This window comes from Erpetoichthys calabaricus, chromosome 5 (assembly GCF_900747795.2).
Source record: "Erpetoichthys calabaricus chromosome 5, fErpCal1.3, whole genome shotgun sequence".
NCBI lineage: Eukaryota > Metazoa > Chordata > Cladistia > Polypteriformes > Polypteridae > Erpetoichthys > Erpetoichthys calabaricus.
In genome coordinates this window covers 198,193,826-198,218,558 of record NC_041398.2, presented here as the reverse complement: position 1 = coordinate 198,218,558, position 24,733 = coordinate 198,193,826, and the positions used below count along the sequence as shown (strand labels likewise).

The 24,733-nt window shown below is 38.8% G+C and overlaps 1 protein-coding gene across 1 annotated transcript in view; it reads right to left on the bottom strand.

Moving 5' to 3' along the window:
- LOC114652860 (leukemia inhibitory factor receptor-like) overlaps nucleotides 1-23,246 on the bottom strand; it is a 78,530-nt gene extending 55,284 nt beyond the window's left edge. The window contains exons 1-2 of the mRNA XM_028803168.2: nucleotides 23,096-23,246; nucleotides 1,359-1,495 (exon numbers count right to left, since the gene is read on the bottom strand). Of these exons, the coding sequence (XP_028659001.2) occupies nucleotides 1,359-1,458 (100 nt within the window). The 5' untranslated portion in view covers nucleotides 1,459-1,495; nucleotides 23,096-23,246. The remainder of the gene's footprint in view (nucleotides 1-1,358; nucleotides 1,496-23,095) is intronic.
- Between the last annotated feature and the right edge of the window lie 1,487 nt (nucleotides 23,247-24,733).

Below are 24,733 nucleotides of genomic sequence, written 5' to 3'. Positions count from 1 at the left end.
TATCAGACTTATTTACCAGATTGACTGTTTTTTACTTAAATTGAAGGTTAATGCAGACTTCTTATAATGTATACATGTTTTGCTGTTACTATTTTATGCTTTTTAAGAAATGATTTTATCAAAGCATTCATTTGCTGTTGATGACTTGAGCTCTTCACGTGTGCAAGTGATCAGAGAAAGCACCTGCTGATCCTCTTATGTTCATTTCATGGCAATACTAATCCTTTATTTTAGAAAAGTAAAGATTAGTTTTATTAAACTAAGGTTGTCTTAGTAAAATGTAATTTAAAGAACTACAACAAGGTTATTATAATTATAAATAAAGTGACACTGGTTTACTGCAGTTCAAATAAGCTAGAGGATGGCTCAAGACTGTTAATACCCCTCTCAAAGGGGCTTCACACTGGTGAGGTTCTCCAGGGTGCTAGGGTGGGTAGTATCATACATGGAAGTGTTAGGAGTGTTGCATGGGTGTTTGGTCATCTAATAATACAGGGAGTTTTTTGATGTGACACCACCACTAATCCAGTCTCCAAAAGAATATCCTGGATGACTACTGACATCAATTCCAGTCCCCACGTCATCAGCTACTCCCCTTCACTTGGTACAATCCCTTGGTACTTAACTCATGTCTATCAGGTGTTCATTTTGAATCTAGCCTCCGGTAGGAATGGATCTCTGCTCCTCTGGAAGCTATTTCTCAGGCTGCAAGGAGCCCCAAACCTCCTTTTGTTTTTCTCTTGTTTTTACCAAGGATATAAAGACAACCAAGGGATTCCATGACCCCCTTTAAAACATTTAAAGCTATAGTGATGGCACAAGAATGTGATTGGTAACATGACAGACTAGTGGAACGATAGAAGAATTTTACTTGCTAAAAGGAAGCATGAAATAGTCCTCTGCTAGCATAGTTTTGTACAGAACATGGGTAGAAAAAAAATTGAGGGTACAAGAAAGAGAGAGATCTATTTGAGCTACTCCAAGAAGTTTTTTGGGACAAATTCTACAGACATTTTGATGGGTTAATTCTTCAGTTGTGTTTGACTTACAGCATTGACTTTAAGAAGTTCAACTTGGGGAGATAGAATGCCAAGAGTGTTGGAGACAGAAAATGGAAGGTTTGGATACTCTCTTCTGAGGCTAATTGATAGACAGGCCTCCATACCTGGTAGATAAGGCCTGACGCTGTAGAGTGAGTCCCAGTTGTGCAAATAGTAATTATTGTACCTTGAATTTCATTGTGTTTTGTTTTCATTTCATTGTGTTTTGCTACAGATCATTGTTTTCGTATAGAGTGAAATGCAAAGATGATCGATGTTACAGTACCTGCTTTATATGGACAGAACACCTGTACTTACATTTGTTTGTGCAGCACCCATTGTGAAGTTTTAATAATAATATTGTTAGCAAAACCAACTGAAATGCAGAAATCATTCTCATTTTCCATTCTGTGTACATTTAGTATACATAGGCCTCAAAGGAGTGGGACAATATCCTGCAATAAGAAGAACAAACATGACACACATATAACAGAGGTAGCATAATGTCCTTTATATGAATTTCATGCTCAAACATAAAGGAAGAACCCATGCTGAAAACAAATTGATAATTTCAGTACATCAGATGCTTTTTATTACCAAAGCCTGTGTGCCCAAGCAGTTAGCCTTTGTCAATGCCTACTATTTACTTACAGCTATTTATTAGTTTGGGAGCACATGGTGTTTTTCTCTGCTGTGATGATAGGTGTTGAGAATAACTGCAACAAAGCTGTTTTGCTATGAAGCAACCCTAGAAAATGCACTATGTATCAAGCTAAATGTGCCAAAAATGTTAAAAAAAGGCAATTTACTGTTCTGGTGAAGGAAATATCATCATTTTGTGTTATTATGTCAGAATACAAAGTTGTAAATGATAAGCTGGAGTCTCCCAAATTAGGGGCATTACTGAACAAGAATTATAAAAATGCTACCCAGTAAAAGACATTAGGATCAGGATACACTTCTTTGAAAGTGTGTGTTTGCCACAAGTTCTGGGGAAATACCACTCCTAATGTCATATTTTCAAACCTACTTAATCGAAGTCAGACCTGTGGAAGCTCAAGCCCATTTTTGCAGCACTGGGTGTAATACAGAAATAAGACAGGAAAAAAATCCTAGATAGGGTACCAGGTAATCATAAAACACAGTAGAAAGAAATTGCTAATTTCACACACATGGGAACCGGGCCACAATCGAAACCCCCTGAATCAAATTTTGAGATAACAGAACTGAACACTGGACCATCGTTTGGCCACCAACACTAAATCCAGCTGAATAATCCATCTTGAAGTTGGGCAAGTGATCTTACCAACAAAGTAGCATTTTTGCATTTTTGCTTTGGACATAGCCTCTACTTTATCACAAGGAAGTTTTTGATCATTTGAACCGGAATTTCCTCTGGAAAGTTTTGAACAGGATGGGTTTTGTTAGCCACTTTATTAATATACCTAAATCTTTATACTCTTACTCCTGCAGCTGTACTTCTCATTAATTCAGATATATCTCTTCCCTTTCAAAATTTCAGAGGTGTTAGGCAAGGCTGTCCAGTTTCTCCATTACTTTTTACTCTGGCTCTTTAACCCTTAGCCATCATGCTTCATTCTCAAGATCTGACTTCTTCTATTGCAGCCTATGGCTCTCGACATAAAATTTCTGTTTATGCTTATTATATTTTGTTCTTTCTTGGAAATGCCCCTCCAATTTTTCACATGCTTAGCTTATTTAATTTGTTTCAAAATCTATCAGGTTTTAAAATAAAGTGGTATAACTTTGCATTTCTTCCTTTAAACCCCCATGCTCGCCAAGGTGTTCTTCCATTTCCACATCCCTGTGGTTAGTTCATTAAATATTTTGGTATTAATATCTCTCCACCATAACACCAATCATCAAATCTTTAAAAGATTTAAAGAGTCTTGCATTCCTGGGCCCCTCTCCCTTCATCTTTCTGTTCTAGACAAGCAAACATTAAAATGAATGTGGTTCCTCACTTTCATTTTATTAATACAATCTTACTCCTTTTCCTTCTTAGTGAAACTAGACTGTTGTTCGATCTTTACAATTGTGTGTCTTATTAAACAATAAAAGGCCTTCCATTACCTTCCATTACACATAAAGCTTTAACTCATAACAGATCAGAGGAAGATGTGTCGTTACCAGACTTGGAGTTATAATACTGGCCATTTACACTTGGACTGATTTGAACTTTAGTAGACCTTCCTAGACCTTGGCTTCCATTTGAATCTAATATAGTAGCCAGGGCCAGATTAAGGAGGGTGGGGGCTACTCAGGCTAGAGACATTTGTGGGGCCCTGCCTACACAAAATGCTTCATCAACTTCAAAGTCTCAGGGTTACAAAGAGTAAACGAAATAACTACAAAAGAAGTTTAAATTGAATTGTAAATTGAATTGGATTTGAAGAAAAACAAAATGTGGGCTTACTATCTAAAATTATTAGAGAATGCTATTGAGAATATTGTATATTTTTAATTAGCCATTGTTGCATAGATGAGAAGTAACCATCTCAAACCAAGGCCTGAAAAGTGAATTATAGAACCCTATTGCAAATGCCCACAAAATAGGAATATCGAATACTGCATAGGCCATTCTGTTAACAGAATACTGCATAGGCCATTCATATTAACACAGACAAATGCTTGTTTTTTTTTTTTAATTGTACTGCTTTGGACTACTTTGCAGTCAAGTAATTGATCAGATCACTAAAACCCAGTTTCCAAATTGACATTCACTCTCAATTGACATCTGAGTCAAATGATTTAGTCTGTCCTGTTTTATTATGGATCTCAGCCTGTTCTTCACTAACCTGAGCTTGAAGAAATATCACTCATCACTTGCAATTGTGACAGGACAATGACAGGTAAAGCCTGAAAGCAGCAGTTATGTTTAAGAAGATGTCCTGCAAGTTTTTTTTTTTCTCTATGAAACTGCAAAAGCTCTACAGTGGATAAAATGCCTTCAGTGAATTTGACAATGTGATAACCACAGTGCCTCAAGCAACAAAAGATGCAAACTGAATAATAATCACAAACCTAATACAGCAAATGGCTACAAACTAGCAATAACTGAAGAAATTATACGTTTGATGCACATGTGTGTAGGGGACATCTTCAGGGCTATATAGCACCCCTGCGGATTACATAAAAGGGGGTAGCCACCACTGCTAGGGAGCCAGAGTCGGGAGGGAGAAGACAACGTCTACTGGAGGAAAGCAGAAGGAGTGTCTGAGAGAAAAAGTAAAGACATTGTTGTGTTGCTGAACTTCTGTCCTGTGTCTGTCTGTGTTCGGTTTGGGGAAATGAGTGCCCCCTGCAGGCCTATATATACTGTATGTATATATATATATATATATATATATATATATATATATATATATATATATATATATATATATATATATATATATATATATGTATGTATGAACTGTATGTATGTATGTGTGTGCGTTTGTGTGTATATCTGTTTATCTTAAACAACAGATCCAAACAATTACAAAAAATTAAATGACAACAGAACAGCCCTTTATCTCACCGTCTAAAAGCAATCTAAAAGTAACATTGTTTTTTCATGTAATAGTAAAATGAAAAAGTAGAAAATATCTACTCTCTTTGAGCAATCGTGTTAGCCATTGCTATGGAAATCTGTCCCAGAACCACCTAGGAATGGAATGGGCACCTGGGGAAAAAAAAAGGTTTGCTGGCAAACCAATCAAATTCACTAGAAAAAATTGCATTTTTTGGATCCCTCTACAAGACGGGGCTCCGGCTACTGCCCCAGTAAGCCCTTGCTAAATTCTGGGCATGATAATAGCTCCTAGCTCTCTCGCTGTTCTTCCCTTCTCTACTGTTAAACGTAAGACAGGTTTTAAAATTGTCCCCATTGCTTTATGTCCTGTGAGAACTTGGCACAGGGTTCAGAATCTTTTAGACCCATGCCCTGTTTGGTACTCTGCGTACTAGTAATATCCTTATCTCTTTCCCACTTTTGATGTGTCACAGTATTCTGACTCTATTCTGGGATATTTATGATGACACTGGGCTGCTGACCTTCCAGTCACTGAGGAAAAAGTGAGGTTCATTTATAATATTCCCTGTTCCACTTGATTCATTTATTTACATTATAGTTGTGTGCGTAAGGTGGGCAGTATACCACACTATCCTGTGTAACTCCATTCCACCCTTTCTAACTTCCCTTGGTCTCCTTTCCCCACTACAAATCTGGAAGTAAACTCTGTATGCAATTCATTGTAAGGTATTCTGCAGGCCCTTACCTATGATTTCAATCTAGCAGTGCGATCTTCCCTGTGTCCCCTCTATCATTTTTAAAAATATTACATGTTCCACTATGAACTGAAACTATCAGCATATCTGATTCAAATTTGTACATTTTTTATGTCTCTCATCCCCCGTAAACATTATATCATGGGCCTGACTGTGGACCACAACTGTCATCTTTCTACGTTCGTGTTCTTATTTGTTTTAGTTCTTCTCAAAAATTGTGTTGCTTGATTTGTTTTTATATTTGATATTTAAATGATAACAAAAAATGTTTAATTTACTAATGAAAGATATTTTTTAATATCTGGACACAAAATTGATTTATTGAAAATCGAGTAAATAAACATTGAGTTAAAACATATTTTGATATTATTATTCATTTTTTTGCAAAATGTGATATTTGTCTTCAATAGTAACTAGTTGACTACCTAGTGTGCTGATTCTTTTCAAATTATTTCTGCAAACCTTAGGTTCTTAATTATATTTAGCATCTTCCTATCCTGGAGAGGGCTATGGAAATCAATCGTGTCAGCTAGGACAGGCCACTCTTGTCAATCTTTGGCACCTCTGTGGAAATATCCAGGTGTATCCAGTCTATCTGAAAAATTAAATCCTTATATGCTTTGATTCTACCATTGTGTCTCTTGTTTTGCAGGCCGTAGCCAATATATTATTAGATTGTCGAGCTTCTTACTCTATCACAGGCTTGACACTTGACAAGCAGCAAGGGGATCTTATCTTTCCAATGTTGAAACTCCTATAATCTCCTCAAATATCACTTGTGAGCAAGACCATGGGAACTTTGAACTTGTAAACTTGTGGAAGTCCACTCCTCCCTTACTAGAAGAGAGCTAATCACTTTGTTTCATGGATGACTGGATCTAAAATGTGGAGATGCTGATTCTCATATCAACCTGCTCACATTAAGTTGCAAAATGTTGCAGTGCATGGTGGCCTCATGGAAGCCCTACCTCTTTCTCTAAGTGGTGGTGTGCACCAGTGAGTCTTAGAGTGGATATCAGCCATGGATCTTTGCAGCCACCTGCACTGCTGATATCACCACTTTCCCCTTAATTTTGAGAGAACACACCTACTTGGAATAGTACCTTTAATTTTGAGGGCTTAATATATGTAGTAAGTAATGAGGTACTGTATATATGAACATTTATTTTTCATATGGTTTAGGATAAGTAAGTAATTGAAAGCATTTTCAACATTTGAAGTCCAAGTTAATGGTCACTCATACTTTAATTGATTATGCAAAAGTGCCATTTCCCATCACAGGGAGGGTTCTCCATTACAATTACTGTACATCAGTGAAAGCAATGACCAGAGGATTAGGTCAAGTGTAGCATTGCTCATTAGCCATACTAGACAGAATTGCTCTCCTTAATATGGATTAGAACTGGAGAGGTGGAAGGCATCAAGGTCTTTTGCTCATTTGCTCAGGTCATAGAAGTATGGAATCCTCGGTCATCTGACTTAAGCGGAAAACTCAGATGGCAAGGTGGTTTTGAGGACATAATTAAAGAACTAAGCTGCATAAAATTGTCACTGAGTCAATAAGGATTATTTTAGTGACAGGGAGACAAACAAAAAAATCGGCATGAGGACCTTAAAGGCCTTAACAGGCCCTATGCTTAAACTGGAAATTAGGTTGTGTCACCCACATTTTTGCTGATTTCATAGGAACACTGAAGAAACATGTTGAGGTTATACCACAGACTGAATGTTAGTCCTCCTGGGTGCAGAGGAAGAAGCCAATGACCCAGAAGAACTCCTCTGTGCTTGTCACTGACCAGCCTGAAACTCCACCATTTCTGGATTTTAGGATTTATAAACAAGGGCACCACCAAATATGACACCTTTGTGGGCCAATGAGTGATCAAGACAAACCATTGTAGCTGAGAATATGCTCTTACCACTTTTATTGTTTGTTCCAACATCTACATTACCTTCCTGGTAATAAAAAATATTATTCCATGTTGGATCCCCAATTCCCTCTTTCGTTACTTTTGGTAACAAAAGTCTTGTGGATGAACCTGCAAAGCTCCTTCTGCTTACCTATTCCTGCTTGAAGAAATCTGACTGCTTACCTAACTCTTAAAGCTAGCTAGCTCTTAAAGCACTAACAAAACAAAAAAATTATCAACCTGGTAACCCTACTTGAAGAAGGAAACATTTAATAATGGCTTCAACAAACAAATAGGAGCACACAAGCAGAAATTACAGCATCCATATTACTAACCGAAAATGGAAGGCATGGACGCAGGTACACGGCGATGGGACCAGGAGACATAGTGCGCAGGCGCCTACAGCGTGCGTCTCATAAACCGCAAGCGAAGTCTGATCCACCGCGAATGAAGGAGTCACGGCTCAAAAACGAAACAGCTCAACTAACGTAAATAAGACATGAAGCAACAACGCGCCCATAGCTAACAACTAACGACACAGCCACACAGCCACACAGAAAAGAGGATTCTGCACTGCACCCCAGAGTCAAACTGAAGACACTACGGAGACCGCAAAGGTCCACAAAGATAGTATGGAAGGCGCGAGAAAGTACGAAAGGCGCAGGCGCCTACAACGCTCATCTGAACTAAACGTCCACACTACACAGCATGGTCCAGGTAATAAGAATAAACGAACTCTCCGTATTAGATGTACGGCATCCGCACACGTCCAAACCATATAGCATATGTGGATCACATTACAGTGATGCATTATTAACAGTACAACCACAGAAAATGCTCCGTATTAACAGTAAGTGCAATTATCCATATTACTAATGGTAGACAACAGACAACTAATGGAGTCACGGTCACGGCTCCAAAACGATCCAGCTCAACTAACGGAGCTACAAAAACGAGCCCGCATGGATACGTAGGCGCCTACAACGCGCGTCTGAAACCGCGGAAGCAAAACTGTCTCGGCTCCAAAACCAAGCAGCTTGACTAACGGAGCTACAAAAGCGAGCCCGCATGGACAAATACAATGAACATAGACGCCTACAACGCACATCTGAAACTGCGGAAGCAAAGCAGGCACGGGTTCAAAACGAAACACCACAACTGACGGAAATACAAAAACGAGCCCGCCTAGATAAAATCAATGAACACAGGCGCCTACAACGCGCGTCTGCAAAGCAGGCATTATGGACTACATTAGATCCTACAATAGTTCATTTGCTTTTGCTTCTACCGGGGTAAATATCTGGCCACCAGCTGGCAATGGCCCATACTGCTTTCGCGTATGTGGACAAATATTACATCGGATTGGAACAGTGCACCCTGAATCACATCACGAACGCAAATATGCACAAATCTACGTGTTAGATCCAGATGACGCAATCTATCAACGAATGAACCTCTGACAGAGCTACAAAAACGAGCCCGCATGGATACGTAGGGGCCTACAACGTGCGTCTGAAACCACGGAAGCAAAACTGTCTCTGCTCCAAAACCAAACAGTTCAACTAACGGAGCTACATAAGCGAGCCAGCATGGACAAATACAATGAACATGGACGGCTACAACGCGCATCTGAAACTGCGGAAGCAAAGCAGGCACGGGTTCAAAATGAAGGACCACAACTGACGGAGATACAAAAACGAGCCCGCCTAGACAAAGATACTCCATACCAAGGAGAACTCATTCAAAGACAACACACCATCTTTACTACAAATGTTGTGTATAAAGAAATATTCCAATATATCTTTCTAATGTGCCATGCTATGGGTTCTTTACTTCCTTTGTTCGTCATCTACACCTTTACACTCCAATATATCTCATACATACATCAATGTATTTCAGGTTACCCAACACCAGGGGTTGGTGAGTGAAGTGAGCAGGGGGCGGAGCCCCCCTAGTTTAAAAAGAATGCACAAAGTTAAAAGGAAATTGAGAAAAAAGCGCTCCTCAAGCTGAAATACCAGCAAACAATTTTTCCAATAGAACTCCAGGAAGAAAACAGCAAAGTAGAGACTCCTTTAATGATCTAAATATAGAGAATTCTCTGAATAAGGCTTTTTAAATTCTCTGTGTAAGGAGAAATCATTTAAAAAGAGCAGTAGATACTGAAAGGACTAAGTCAGGAGTAGGCGACGTCAGTCCCAGAGGGCCGCAGTGGCTGCAGGTTTTTCTTCCAACCCAGTTTCTTAATGAGAAGTCAGTTACTGCTGATGAAGCACTTATTGCTCAAGTGACATTTTGATGCTTCATTGTAGTGGTCTCGCTTAATTTTCCCCATCCTTAACTGCTTATTTCAGTCTTTAAAAAGCTGGATTTACTGTTTTTAATGACTCCTTATTAGCAATAAGATGCAATTGACAAAGGAGTCAGCCGTTCTCCATCTAACTTGTGTCCATTTACACATGTGTGGATTCATCATGCACTATTTGGTTTAATAAAACACTGTGTGACAGTCTAAAAATTATCCATTTTACGCTTCAAATCATTTAGATGATATCCTTGGAAAGAAAAGGGGCGGCACGGTGGCGCAGTGGGTAGCGCTGCTGCCTCGCAGTTGGGTGATCTGGGGACCTGGGTTCGCTTCCCGGGTCCTCCCTGCGTGGAGTTTGCATGTTCTCCCCGTGTCTGCGTGGGTTTCCTCCGGGCGCTCCGGTTTCCTCCCACAGTCCAAAGACATGCAGGTTAGGTGGATTGGCGATTCTAAATTGGCCCTAGTGTGTGCTTGGTGTGTGGGTGTGTTTGTGTGTGTCCTGCGGTGGGTTGGCACCCTGCCCAGGATTGTTTCCTGCCTTGTGCCCTGTGTTGGCTGGGATTGGCTCCAGCAGACCCCCGTGACCCTGTGTTCGGATTCAGCGGGTTGGAAAATGGATGGATGGATGGAAAGAAAAATAAATCGCCAATATAAGAACCTAACATGGCAGACTAACAAGGCGTAAAATTAAATAAGGTCTGAGCAATTAGATTGGAATGAAGACCTGCAGACACTGCGGCCCTCCAGTACTGACGTTGCCTACCCTCGGACTAAATAAAAAATATTCAACCATGTATTTTTAAAAGAAGAAAATAATGGAGTATGCCAACCAGAGTAGTAGCAAAAGCAACGCGTACCTGTAAAACATAATTTGCTTAGAGTTTTTAAAAACCTCAACCTCAAAGATAATTTTCAAACTAGAAGCCACTTGCATTAAAAGTTAATTAAAAACTCGATTTCACATTCTGTAATAGATACACTACAGCTAAGAGATGAGAGCTTGACGGAGATAATCAATCAATGCATAACCCAGTTATTCACAGAAACCTGGTTTCTAAACTGCCATCTAAACCCTTATTCAACTTTGGTTAATAGATGAAGATTATTTGGCAAATAAGCCGATTATGTGGCTATGAAAACTCTTAACTTTGTTACTGTTGAGGATTTTGTTGTCAGGGCCTGTCCAATGCGCTCTATCAGCCTGCACATGTATTTGTTTGCATGGCCTTTCAGTAGCCACTGGTTGGAGCGTCCACAAACTATATTTCCAGAGACAAATGTTTGGACGATCACATTATTCTTTCTTCTGGCTGAAATATTCTGTCTCAGTATTTCAGAAATCACTAAATTTATGTTGATGAGCTTAGCAACACAATCTTGAAAGCAGTACTATGATACACTAAAAGCAACACACATCAAACAGTCCAATTACTTTTTAAAGTAATGAGTAACCTAAGGCATATCTTATTGAAGTAAAAATACCTGTATCGTTATTATTCCTGCAGCATGGGGTGTAAGGTAAGAAGCACACATACCGGGTTCTTTGCAGGGCTCAATCACATAGCCAAGCAGAAAAGAGTGTGCTACATGCATTTTGGTAACAGAAACCTTTAAATATAGCATAATTTATTTATTAAACACAAGAAAGAACCATGTTGCTTATAACTGTGACACTTATTGCTGCCCACATGAACAACAACACCATTATGTGATACGATAGACATATGATAGACAAATTTTGGATATTATTACTCTTATCAATATTTGGATATTGTTTTCTTATCAAAAACAGTGCTATTAGGAATCAAAGAATTCTAGTTTTGATTAATACCTTCTTAACAACGTTTTACCAATGACTAATTTTAGGATTTTGTTGTGGGTTTTGACCTTACTATTTTTTTTTACTTTCTCCTCACTTCAAATTATGATTTGTCCCTTTAAATACAGTAACTTATTCATGTGCTGTTCAAATATGTTCAAGGTGCAACTGCACAACGTTGTTCCTTTGTAAAAGTGACAATGGCAATAAAGATCTATCTATCTATCTACAATGCCATATTGTTAACCCTCTTACATGAAGTTATTTATCACATATTTAAAATCATGTTCATGATTATTGTCATTTTAAAGTCACATATTATTGTTATTGCCCTTTTAAATTCTTCTTACAGGCACAGTTATTGGAGCTGAGGAACTAAGCATTTCACAACATTTTGTTCTGTCTGTATAATTCTTAGGCCGGAGTTATACTTCACGTGACGCGACGCATGCTGCAGCGGACGCTCCTGCTACGCAAACATTGAAGTGTTTATACTTGCGCGCGTACTTTACGTAAATCTGGAGGAATCCGCCAGGTGGCAGGGTGAGATATTATCACGGTGAGAACATGTTCGGCTTCTCTGTGTTGTGAATTGCCTAGAACACCCATTAAATTCCGATGACACCTTACCGCAATATCTCTGAAAAGGATGTTTATTGATTAAATCCAGGGATGTGTCCATTCCAGCAAGCATTGGGCACGAGTGAGAAACAATCCCTGGACGATGCCTCAGCTCATCGCAAGGTGAATACAAGCACACACATACACTAGTGTCATTGTAGCGGCACCAAATCCCCAAATCTGCATATCTTTGGAAGGAAACTGGAGCACACTGAGGAAACCCAGCAGGAAAACGTGTAAACTCCAGGCAGGGAATATCAGCGACGTGACTCCCTGCAAGACAGCAGCGCTAACGCTCCTCCACTGTGTCACCCCCATGTGTGTAATTATTAACAGTATTCATTATTTAAACGAAATTACCGATTTATCCGTAAAATGTAATATACATACTTTAATGCTTTTCATCATGAAAGTGATATCAAGTATAAATCTAAGGATTCTAAATGTGCAGAGAGTTGTAATAGCATACATTTAATGTGCTCAGTGTGGAGATCTATTGCTGGCGATTCGCTGCTTTCAGGAGCAGAGGAAGCCCTAGAAAAAAAAAGAGCACAGAAGACGGTATGTGAGAATTTTAAAATGTATTGTGTCATTATGATCGGGAATATGCAACGCTTGAATATAAAAGCACCATGAATGCATCTGTATGTCGGCATTTTGCTCCACCACATCAAACCATTTATCAAATATCGAAGTGCGCACACCGATCTCGTAGGATCCATAAAGCAGCTTTCTGTCACATGTAGATAGTAAACAGAGACTCTGACGTCACATTCCAACTTTTAGCACACTGCGCCCCCCGACTTTTTGCTGGTACTGCAACTCGCGCACGCATCGCGTTAATTTCTGAGGACCTGCTCAGAGGACGCATCCAATGAATGCTCAGAACGCGTGGCAGCCATGATGCAGGCGCTTACGCGTTCTGAGCGTGAAGTATAAATGAGCCCTTAGTCTGTGACAAATAAACTTTAATTTGATCTGACCTTCATAATCTTGTGAAATTGTGCATACGATACTTAAATTGAAAGGACAGCAAATAGTGAGGAGGCAGCAAAACAACACAACACAATTGTCAAAATGCAGTCATGGTCAAAAGCTTTGAGAATGACACAAGTATTGGTTTTCACAAAGTTTGAAGTAACATGTTGCCATTTAATATATTTGCACATGTTGGTGACACCCACGCTAAAGCCACCAAGTAAAGATTCTTTGTGCGCCACTATTTTAGAGACCAGAGCCACTCCTGTCTTGTCACCATTGTCTCACCTTACAGTTAAACCTGCTCACTATATTTGCATGAGGTTAATTAGCATGGTTCACATATGATTGTTTCAGAGTCTCAACCGGGAGGAGTTCAAGGCACATTCGCATACAAACATTTACAAGACGATTGTGATTTATAATGGATAAGTTGCATGCAAATATGCATACACTAGGTTTGATAAATCAGATTTTGTTTTCACTGTACGAATTTTTAGTGTATGCATGTTTTCACGCTAGACTCCACACAAAGATTTTTAAATGAAACCCTTTGTCACAATGTCACAAAAAAGTCATACCCTTTATGAAAAATGTGCATAGTGGAGCAAACAAGTAAATATTTTTAGTCTCTGTGACAGTGCGGGTTAGCTCCACACTCCCCGTTGTTCTAGGGAACCTCTTAAACCCGCTATCGCTGATAACGTACTTGCGGAATGAGCCAGCGGATGAGGACACAACACAAAAAGCAAAGGGGTAGGTTCAAAAGTGTTCCAGTGCTTTTAAAACCCATCAATAAGCAAATAGTGTTCAAAAGTGCAGTGTAAAAGTTCTAATAATAAGTAAACAATCCAATTAACAGTGGAGGTGGAGGTGGAGGTTAAAAACAATCCATTAAATAATCCAATAAAAGCAAGGTTAAAATTACTTTGCAGGAAGCTTTCCATAAAAACATGAGTCTTGGTGCAACCCTTACAATATTATGTTCATGATTTTTGTCATTTTAAAGTCACATATTATTGTTATTGCCCTTTTAAATTCTTCTTACAGGCACACATAGGCACTTACTGTTACAACCCTGGAAGTTCAGAAAACCTTCTGCACTGCCCCTAGACTCAGGCCTCTGCAGGACACTATGCCAAATTTCTGACTCCCGCTGCCAGGCTCGTATCTCTGCAGTCCATGGCACCACCCACAGGATGCCTCACTGAGCCTTGTCCCTCCAGCTCTGAAATTGCTCGACTGAAGTGGCCTCCTTCAGACCCCCGAGCGTCGGTCGCACACTCTCCTGAGGGACTTCCTCCCAGCTGTCTGCTTTCTCCCTCTTTTGTTCACTCACTCGCACTGGCTCTCTACGCCTCCGAGCCTTCTCTCTTTTCTTAACCTCCTTCCTTTTGTTTCTTTTCTTTTCTTTCATTCTTCTTTCCTTTTCTCGAATTCTCCTCTTTTCAAACTCTCATACCAGCTCTTCCTTATATGCCTCCACAGCTCAATCGCGCACTGCAGGCAGACAACGAAGCAACTGAGACAGACTGCACCCTCACGTGCAGGTGCGTCCCACTCCAATTACTCCACCAACCCCCTGCAGCTGCATGAGCATGCATGCCTATGGAGATCGAGCCAGCCAATTCATTAATTATTTATTAAAATGGGTTCCTGATTGTTAAGCCATGGACCTGCTATACCAGTCTTAAACAGAAATATATTTCTTGATGACCTAGTCAAGGTTTTCAAAATCTCAACAGCTTTGATCCTGCTTAAAACTGATCCATCAGAATTCTTTCAATTAAACCATTTACTCCAGGACACCAGTGGAAATTAGGAGGATATAGAATTAAGATGGAAGCCAGGAAGTAACTCTTCACTCAGAGGGTCATGGAAATCAGGAACAAAATATTGAAGTCATTTGATTGAAGGGGAAAGCTCAAACTTCTAAAAGTATTTTGATGACATATTGGGGTATCTTAGCTATTAAGTAATGATACAAACTTGATAAACTGAATTGTTTCCTTGCGTTTGTGAATGTCCTAATGTTTCTATGCACGGTGTGCAAAACACAATTGCATATATGGAGAATGTGATTGAAATGTAAGTAGATATTTACGGGTTTATAGAGTTATTATTGGGCATCAAGAGACATAGTCTGGCTTTTCCAAGAAGAACTTGAAGAGAAAGACTAGAATTGTTTATGCCTACTTTTATTTCTTCTGTGAGCAACTTGAATTGGAAGGAGTCAGCCAGCTTCTAGAAGAGTAAGACCACTCCTCTGATTAAGAAGCCAGTGCTGTTCATCCACCTATAGCCACATGAGTACTGCCTCCATTTATTCTAGAAAAGAAACACATAATAATAAAATGTTAAGCGTTGGGGTAGACGGGTCTTAATATCCTCCTATATTAGTCCTAGATAGATAGATAGATAGATAGATAGATAGATAGATAGATAGATAGATAGATAGATAGATAGATAGATAGATAGATAGATAGATAGATAGATAGATAGATAGATAGATAGATAGATAGATAGATAGATAGATAGATACTTTATTAATCCCAAGGGGAAATTCACATACTCCAGCAGCAGCATACTGATACAAAAACAATATTAAATTAAAGAGTAATTAAAATGCAGGTATAACAGACAATAACTTTGAATAATGTTAACGTTTAACCATCCCCGCGTGGAATTGAAGAGTCGCATAATTTGGGGGAGGAACGATCTCCTCAGTCTGTCAGTGGAGCAGGACATCGATAGCAGTCCGTCGCTGGAGCTGCTCCTCTGTCTGGAGATGTTACTGTTTAGTGGATGCATTGGATTCTCCATAATTGATAGGAGCCTTTTGAGTGCCCGTCGCTCTGCCACGGATGTCAAACTGTCCAGCTCCGTGCCTACAATAGAGCCTGCTTTCTTCACCAGTTTGTCCAGGCGTGAGGCGTCCTTCTTCTTAATGCTGCCTCCCCAGCACACCACGTCTGATAGAACATCTGCAGCATCTTATTGGCCACTTCTCCACCACTAGAGTAGCATTTAATGCCCCAGGATTCATTTCCCCATTGTTAAGGTCTAGTCTGTGTAGTCCAGTCCTGGCTGAGACCCTACCAGTTTCATTAATAAGCCACAAGTGCTGCCTGATTACTTTCATTTGAGTTTAGAAGATGTGATGTTTTTGGTGACTTACTGAAACCAACATTGTTAGTTTAAAGAGGATGTTTTAACTTTTTCACTTAACATTAAATGGTCCACAAACATATGTGATGGCCAACTGCAAATGGTGAAGTCGGTGGTGGTTTAAAGCAATATAAGGTAACAATTGTCTCTTCAGGGTTAACCTCTTATAAAGGTAACTTGCCACTATGCATTTTGGTGTGTCTTCATATGAAAGATACGTCACAATTTTTAAAAAAGCTGCTGCACTCCTCTTCAGTGATGTGAACAAGAGTTAAAAATGGAACTGATTTTGCTGGTGGTGGGTTACATGGGTTATGCAGGTGAAAAAAAAAGAACACAGGTAAACACAGAAGGGTGAACGAGTGTTTAGGGAGCAGTATTTCTAGTTGTGCAACCAACAACAAAAAACCTTTAAAACCCCAAAAAACCTTTAGTTTCATCATTTTGAAATTTTGCCAAACCAATTTTAGTGTTAGTTTCACAAAAACCGCATGTGAATTGGAACTCAACTGTTTTGTCCGTCACTACTCAGTAGTAACATGAAATTAAATTTCAGTTAGAGATGACAAAATGGTTAAAGCCATATGTCACCATTGATTCTATCAACTGTTTAAGGGCAGAAAATGATTCACTTCTCGAATATTCAATAAGCTTCTACACCATAGGGCACAGAAAGCTACTCTGGCAATTAACGCAGTAGATGAGTGAGCAGGACATCTTCATTGATGGATGGAGGAAGGATGTTAGAAAAGAAAAGCAGTTACCACATCTTAAATGGTGAAGGCAGGAGCTGTGAAAAGGGGGATGTAGGATCACATCAATAAATTACAGACAAAACATTGAAGACAACAGAGGCGAGACAGCAAAGCAGAACAATTCTGTTTGATTTATTTTTAAGCAGTGCCTTCCAAACCGCATAGATACAGCTATATAGTGTGACAAAGCTTGAAATAATGAAGAACAGAAAACAGAAAAATAGAAATCTCATCTGGAGAAAAAAAACAGTTTTATAAAATGGAATAATTGCTCTGAACACCCATAAACAAAGTAGAAGGTTATGGTGACACAAAAGAGTAAATAAGAGAAAAGAGAGTCATTAGGAAGACAACCCTATTTATGGAGCTCAGAGCCTATTTTGTATGTTGATAATGGAGGTAGACAGCATCTAGATGGTTCATGAAATGTCACATCGGGAGCCTGCCTTACGCCCAATTCTAGTCTTCCAGTGTCTGTTACCCCTGCATCACCCTTACTGTGGATCCTGCCACATGAACAATCCCTTGTTGTCTGTTTACTAACATTTTTCTTTTATAATGAAATTATTTCCAGTTGTGTGCTTTACAACTGAAGGCTTACAATATGATAATCAGACGCACATTGCTATAAACAATCCAATCAAAAATGCAACAAATGTAGCAAATCACAGGGGAATTAAAATTCATTAATCTTAAACAACACTAAAAACCCCACCTTTACCCAATACAGAGAACTATAGTATGTAGTAATAAAAACCTGTGATATTATATTTCCTCATATTGATTCAATCAGCCAGAGTTAAACAGAAACACTGGTAGGAACCCAGCAGATTTATTTTTGATTAATAAAGAATTCTTGCCAGATTCAGAAGAAGTACTGCACAGTCGTAGACAAAAAAAAAGTTTTTTTACTTTTTCCTAGCGTCAGAAGATGCTCTGCACTGTCCCACATGAAGAAAATTAGATTTTGTCTAGTTTTAGATATAGACGTATCAAGTGTATTTACTAACACTTCTTGGTGAAGTTCTCACCCCCAGTGTATCTCGCCTCCGCATGTCCCCTTCATCACTGTCACCTCCTTGTTCATCCGAAAGGTCAATCACAATAGATGAAGTAAGAACTATTGAATTTCACCTTTATCAATTTTGATTTTATAATCCTCAAGACGCTGTGCTACCCATCTAAGACAAGCTGAAATCTAAGTAATCAATGTAGGCGTCAGTCTTAACGTGCTACAAAGCCACAATAAACCTATTTTGAGTTAGAACATTTTTTTGGGTAGAACAATCCTAAATTTCTTAAGCTCTTATTTTGAAAAAACTGTCTTGGATAATGTTAAGACAGGAAGGACTTTTATTGCAAAGCAAAATGTTACAGGAAGGATGCCATCTTGTGGATGGTGGAGGAAAAAAGAAAAAAAAAGTGGAAAAAAGAAGCCACTGGGGAGAAGAGGTTAGATCTTCCATCTTTGTAAATAGGCCTTGTAATTTGTTACTTTCGAAAATACCTGGGTATGAAAACCTATAACGTGGTTGTGGATTTTGATTGGGGTGAAGAAACTTCAGGATAATTCATCTAATGGATTATGTTCACTGGATGTTTTCAGTCTTTATAGCAAGGAAAAGCAACCAGCATTGTTATGAAGAAAAAAGTCCTTTTGGAAGTTTGGATGAGATTTCTTTGCTTTGTGGAAATGTTACAAACAAACAGACTTGTTTTTTCTTGAGTTTATTCTGTTATATTATTTTGTTTAGATATTCCTCTCTATTTATCTGTTTGTGGTTTGAAGTTCTTGATATTTATGGCCTTATTATATGGTATTTAAGGTGTGTATAGCTATTTCTAGCTATGGCTGTTTTGTGGCTCAGCTTGTCGGAAGTGAGATGGTTGATTGTTACAAACGTTTGCAGTGCACTATACTATGCATATGTCTCTGTTGTATACTATTTGATACAGGATTTGTAAAAGCAGTGTTAATGTTTGTAATGCACCATTGTTGGGAATGACAGACATAACAACCAGATAGATACACAGACACATCCTTTTATTAAGGTTGATTGAGTGGCAGAAGACGGTATGTGCCCCATGTTAGAATGCCAAAAGTAATGCCTCACTATTCACTCCTGTACTTGATTTTGTTCAATGCAGTCACTCATCTACCGACCAACAGAGTTTTATTTTTACATACTGTACATCATCCATCCATCCATCCATCCATTATCCAACCCGCTATACAGTAATCCCTTGCTATACCGCGCTTCGACTTTCGTGGCTTCACTCTATCGTGGATTTTATATGTAAGCATATTTAAATATATATCGCGGATTTTTTGCTGGTTCATGGATTTCTGCGGACAATGGGTCTTTTAATTTCTGGTACATGCTTCCTCAGTTGGTTTGCCCAGTTGATTTCATACAAGGGACGCCATTGGCAGATGGCTGAGAAGCTACCCAACCAGAGCGCGTATTACGTATTAAATAAAACTCCTCAAATATATTGTGAGCATGGGGGCTGTTCGCACCCCTAGAGGATACGGCCGCTCCTCAAAATTATTGGCCACTTCAAAATTATTGCTCTCTTCCTTGCTGGGCTTACATATGGCTGCTTTCTCAAGCGATATGCTCCCTGCACTGTGCTTCACATACTTAAAAGATCAAACAGCACATATTGATTTTTGATTGTTTGCTTTTCTCTCTCTCACTCTCTTGCTCTGACATTCTCTGCTCCTGACGGAGGGGGTGTGAGCAGGGAAGCTGTTCACACCCCTAGACGATACCGACGCTCGTCTAAAAATGCTGAAAGATTACCTTCATGTTGCTCCCTTCTGTGCAGCTGCTTTGTCAAGCGACATGCTTCCTGCACGGTGCTTCGCATACATAAAAGCTCGAAGGACATTGTATTGATTTTTGATTGTTTGTTTTTCTCTGTCTCTCTCACTCTCTCTGACATTCTCTGCTCCTGACAGAGGGGGTGTGAGCAGAGGGGCTGTTCGCACACTGGCCTAGAGGATATGGACACTTCTCTAAAAAATGCTGAAAGACTACCTTCACATTGCTCTCTTCCTTGCAGCTGCTTTGTCCGGCGGTGCTTCGCATACTTAAAAGCCAAACAGCCCTATTGATTTTTGTTTGCTTTTTTTCTCTCTCTTTCTGACAGTCTCTGCTCCTGACGCGCACTCCTTTGAAGAGGAAGATATGTTTTGCATTCTTTTAATTGTGAGACGGAACTGTCATCTCAATCTTGTCATGGAGCACAGTTTAAACTTTTGAAAAAGAGACAAATGTTCGTTTGCAGTGTTTGAATATGGTTCCTGTCTCTTTACAACCTCCTGTGTTTCTGTGCAAATCTGTGACAAGCATGACAATATAAAAATAACCATATAAACATATGGTTTCTACTTCGCGGATTTTCACCTTTCGTGGGGGGGTCTGGAACGCAACCCCTGCGATAGAGGAGGGATTACTGTATCCTAACTACAGGGTCACGGGGTCTGTACTGTACATCATTTAAGGTAAATATTGAGCTTTAAAGTAGTCTTCATTAGATGACTGGAAAATGAAACTAATCTTATGTACTTACTATGGGTTTTTCCTGCTCGCTGTGCTCGACACCTAGCCTGGCCTGCGCTATGCACTAGCCACTTTGTGTCTCTGCTGCTTGTGTAGTGAAGAGGAGGGCTGAATGAACCCCAAGGAGACGCAGTCGCTCTTCCGAAACCCCCTCTTAACTGGTGATACAATGGGAAACAAATACAGTTTTTTTTTTTTTACCTCATTTTTGTTCGATCAGCTGCTGCTGCTGTGCCGCGTGATCTGCATCTCACTCGGTGCTTCGAACGTTTAAAAGCCTGTACAGCAGCTGTCCTACTCTTTGTCTTTTATTTCCGGCCCCGGGCATGGTTAAAACTTTTGGCAGAAAGTCTCGTCTCGCGGGATATTTTTTAGTTTATAATTTAAAAACGGAATAAGAATCTGAAAATCTAACAACACCACATTAAAGTTCGATAAATTCTGAAAAGAATGATACCAAACATATATATGTAGGTTTTAAAAAGAGCCAGATTTAAAGTGTGACAAAAAATGTGACATAAAATTGTTGCACTTTTAGACTTTAGACTTTTAGAGATTTTTTATATAGAGAGTAGATTTAATGTTTTGCAGGTCATGATATGTACAATACAAGCACCTAGAAGATGTCTGGACAATCAGCCTGAAAATCTGGCTTGTTCAATGCCTTAATACACAGTTATTTTTAAAATCCAAATCTAAGAATTTTTCTGATCCACAGTAACAGAAATAGATATACTGTGATTATTATTTAGAACATAACGTGTTTGGTGAAAAGACACACAAAGATATCAAAGCATACTGATAACTACATCTGTAAATATAGGAACAAAAAAGAGTTATATTGGAAATGATGTTTTATTTGTGGACACTTGAGAGCAGTAGACTACACCAAATGTGCAGATTTTCAGGCTTTAATGGCCTATATCCTACAGGAATGAAAAATCAAAAAAAAAACACCTTGATATCTTTTTGGTTTCTCCCAGACATCAATGAGGCCAGAAAGAACTAAAATAAAGACATGTTCTTTGGTCTCATGCTTCTCAGGTATTTCTCCTGAGAGAAAATGTCCCAAATTCTCATAAGTGTCTTCTCATCTGTTTCGCACAGTAGTGTCTTGACATTTGTTTTTTGCAATTTAAAAGAATTTGCATTGTGCACTCAGTAATATATGGTGAAATGTATGGATGGTTATTTAAGGTAATAAAACACTTTACTATCATTCCAAAACTGCATACTATTATTTGTCTTAATGTATATTACTGTGCTCCAATTAAATCACAGTCATTCTAGAAGAGAAGACAGGCAGTGTGGCATAGTAGTTAAGACTTTGGACTTCAAACCCTGAGGTTGTGGGTTAAAATCCCACTTCTGATACCACTATGTGACCATGAGCAAGTCACTTCATCTGTCTATGCCCCAATGGGAAAACCAACAGGTAAGTTACTCTGGATAAAGGCATCAGTCCAATAATATATAAAAAAATGTAAACTTTTGAAAGAGATTAAATTAAGACTAGAAAGAGATATCACAAAATATAACATGCTCTTCAAACTCAGTTCTCAATTCGGACTTCTTTTGTTTCCGTTTTATGATGTCTCATTTTTTTATTCTCTAATGCTATTTCTCCTAGCGGATTTTGGGAGAAACATCTGTAACAAACTTGATTCTTAAATGAAACATAAATGAGTCTCACGAGCCATCAAAGATCAACCTTTGAGCAGTACAATTTAACTATAGGGTTAAATAAGGAAATTCAATTTTCACTCATACTGTGTTCGAGTGCCCTGTCAAAGAGCACAGAAATCACAAACACTGTAATCCTTTAAATTATTAAAGGTTTAAGATGCAGAAGCATTGGAGCATAACAGTGAGGGTGGCACAAAAGTACCACATGAAGAGAAATCTGTGTAGCACCCACATTAACAATCAGGTTAGTTACTTACAGTATCGGCTTCATCTTTCTGCTCCTTTCCAAATATTTCTTCTCCCATCCTGTACTAATCTCCATTTCCTTTTTATTTCAGCATGTAATCTGTCATTTGCATTCTCCCAACTAGCACACTAGACTACTATGATGAAAGCGCTTTGCACAGTGTGCATACCTTAAACTGTCAATATTTGGGTGCGAGATTGAAAGCTCTGAAGGCTTAGATTTGTCAATTTTACGGCCTTATCTCGTGTTTTTATACAGCTATAGTTGGACTCTTACTACTTAAACTACCACTTCTTCAGTGATACTAACAAACACAGAGAGGCAAACACTTTAACTAAAGACTTACAGAACAAACATTATACAATCTGCACTTGCTTGACTTGACTGGTCAAATCACTTTATCTATTTTTCTAATTAGTTGCCCCACATTTAAAATTTTTTTGCCTATACTCTGATTTTTGAGAAGATGCTGCATTTGAAGTCTTTCTCCACGTAATGGATTAAACTGCTCTGTAAAATAATCAGCCAGGTAATCTATTATTTTTTGCATCTGGGTTAATCAAGTTTGATAATGTACAGTATGTGTGTATGTATATACAGTATTCCACTTAATATTACTCAAAACAAGCTTTACAAAGCAATCCACATTAAGTAAAACATTCAGACTAGCCATATGTATTTTCAAGTAACAATTTTCTTACCACTTTGAAGACTCCTGCAAATGTATTGAAAGGATAAATCAAGTTTATTTTCCTGGGCTCATCAAATTTTACTGAACGCTGGTAACCATTCATGTGAAGTCAGTTATTGCAAAACAGAACGTCTAACGTTTAAGTACAAGCAGATAGAGAAGGCCCTTCCGATAAGATCTGCAATGTTGCAATCCAGCTCTCTCAGACCCTGAAAATAGGAAGTTTCTAACTGCAATGTAATTGATTGATGTCTCCTTTTTTCCCTTTTCAGCTGGAAAGGACCGGTAAGTCACATGAGAAGATTTACAATGACAACATCTACAACATTCACTATTTACTGTTTATGCAAAGACCTGAAGCCAGGAATCCTACCAAAATCTCTATAAGCCACCATCATTCATTTTGGATTTCATCAATCCTGTAAAGTCCAGAGACTATATCAGCTGGAACTCACCCCAGTTAGTGCTTCTCAGGGCATTGCATTAGTTCTTATTCAAGATTTTGAATTGCTTCTTGTAGCTGTCTTTCTGCCCCAATAAAATTTGTTCCATTATTTAAAGATAGAGCTGCCAGGCAAGAGGAAAGCCTAAGAGAAGGTTTATGGATGTGGTGAGAGAGGACATACAGGTAGTTGGTGTAACAGAACAAGATGTAGAGGACAGGGAGATATGGAACAAGATGATCCGCTGTGGCAAACCCTATCGGGAGCAGCTGAAAGAAGAAGAAGATCTGAGAGCACGATTTTAACTTGTCCTGTTTTGCAAACGAATCAACATATGGCATTGATACAAGAATCAGTGTCCAAGCTGTGTGCAATTTCTATGTGCATAGCTCTGATTGTTAGACAAGTGAAAATTACTCCATACCTCCTGACCAGGCTTCGTCCTCTTTTAACTTGGGGAAAAAAAAAACTTGAAAAATAATCAACTTCAACATTGGAGAAAAGTGGTTGGTCAGGTACTAATCTGTCATTTTTTGCTCTCCTGGTTTTGCATTGTATCTTCTGCATGATGATGATTTTCCTGATAGTTGAGTTTGCTTGAGGTTTCTAATATTTCTGGCCTAACTGTGCGAGCATTCAATTGCACCCACAATGTCCAATTTCTTTGTGAATCTGCTGCAATATAAGAGAAGCAATATGTGAGCGTTTGTGGAGAATTGCAGGATGTTTAGCTTCTTCTGGCATTGCAACTTTGTTGAGTCTTCCTTCAACTCTCAGTATTCCATCTTGTATGACTGGGTCCAGTTCAAAGATTTGACTGTTCTTTTTTACACAAGCATTTTTTTTAAAGCCGTTAATTCAGCCCCCCTCTTCACAACGCGAGAGGCAGAGATGCGAAGTGGCTGGCGCGTAGTGTGCCCCAGTGAGGAGGTGGAATAACTCATTCACTACAGCTTTATTACTGGCAAATCTCAAGAAATAAAAAATGAATGAAAATGAATGAAATGAAAATAACACTCTTTTAAAATTGTATATCCGTTTAACCAAACTGGGGGGTGGGCGAGTGAAGCGAGCAGGGGCCAGAGCCCCCTAGTAAATTAACAAAAAAAAAGGAAAAATTAAGTTTCCTGTTGAGGTATTCTAAGGTAGCCACTTCATCTCCTATTGTAACATTAACATCTCTTTTCAGCCTTTTCCAATGAATA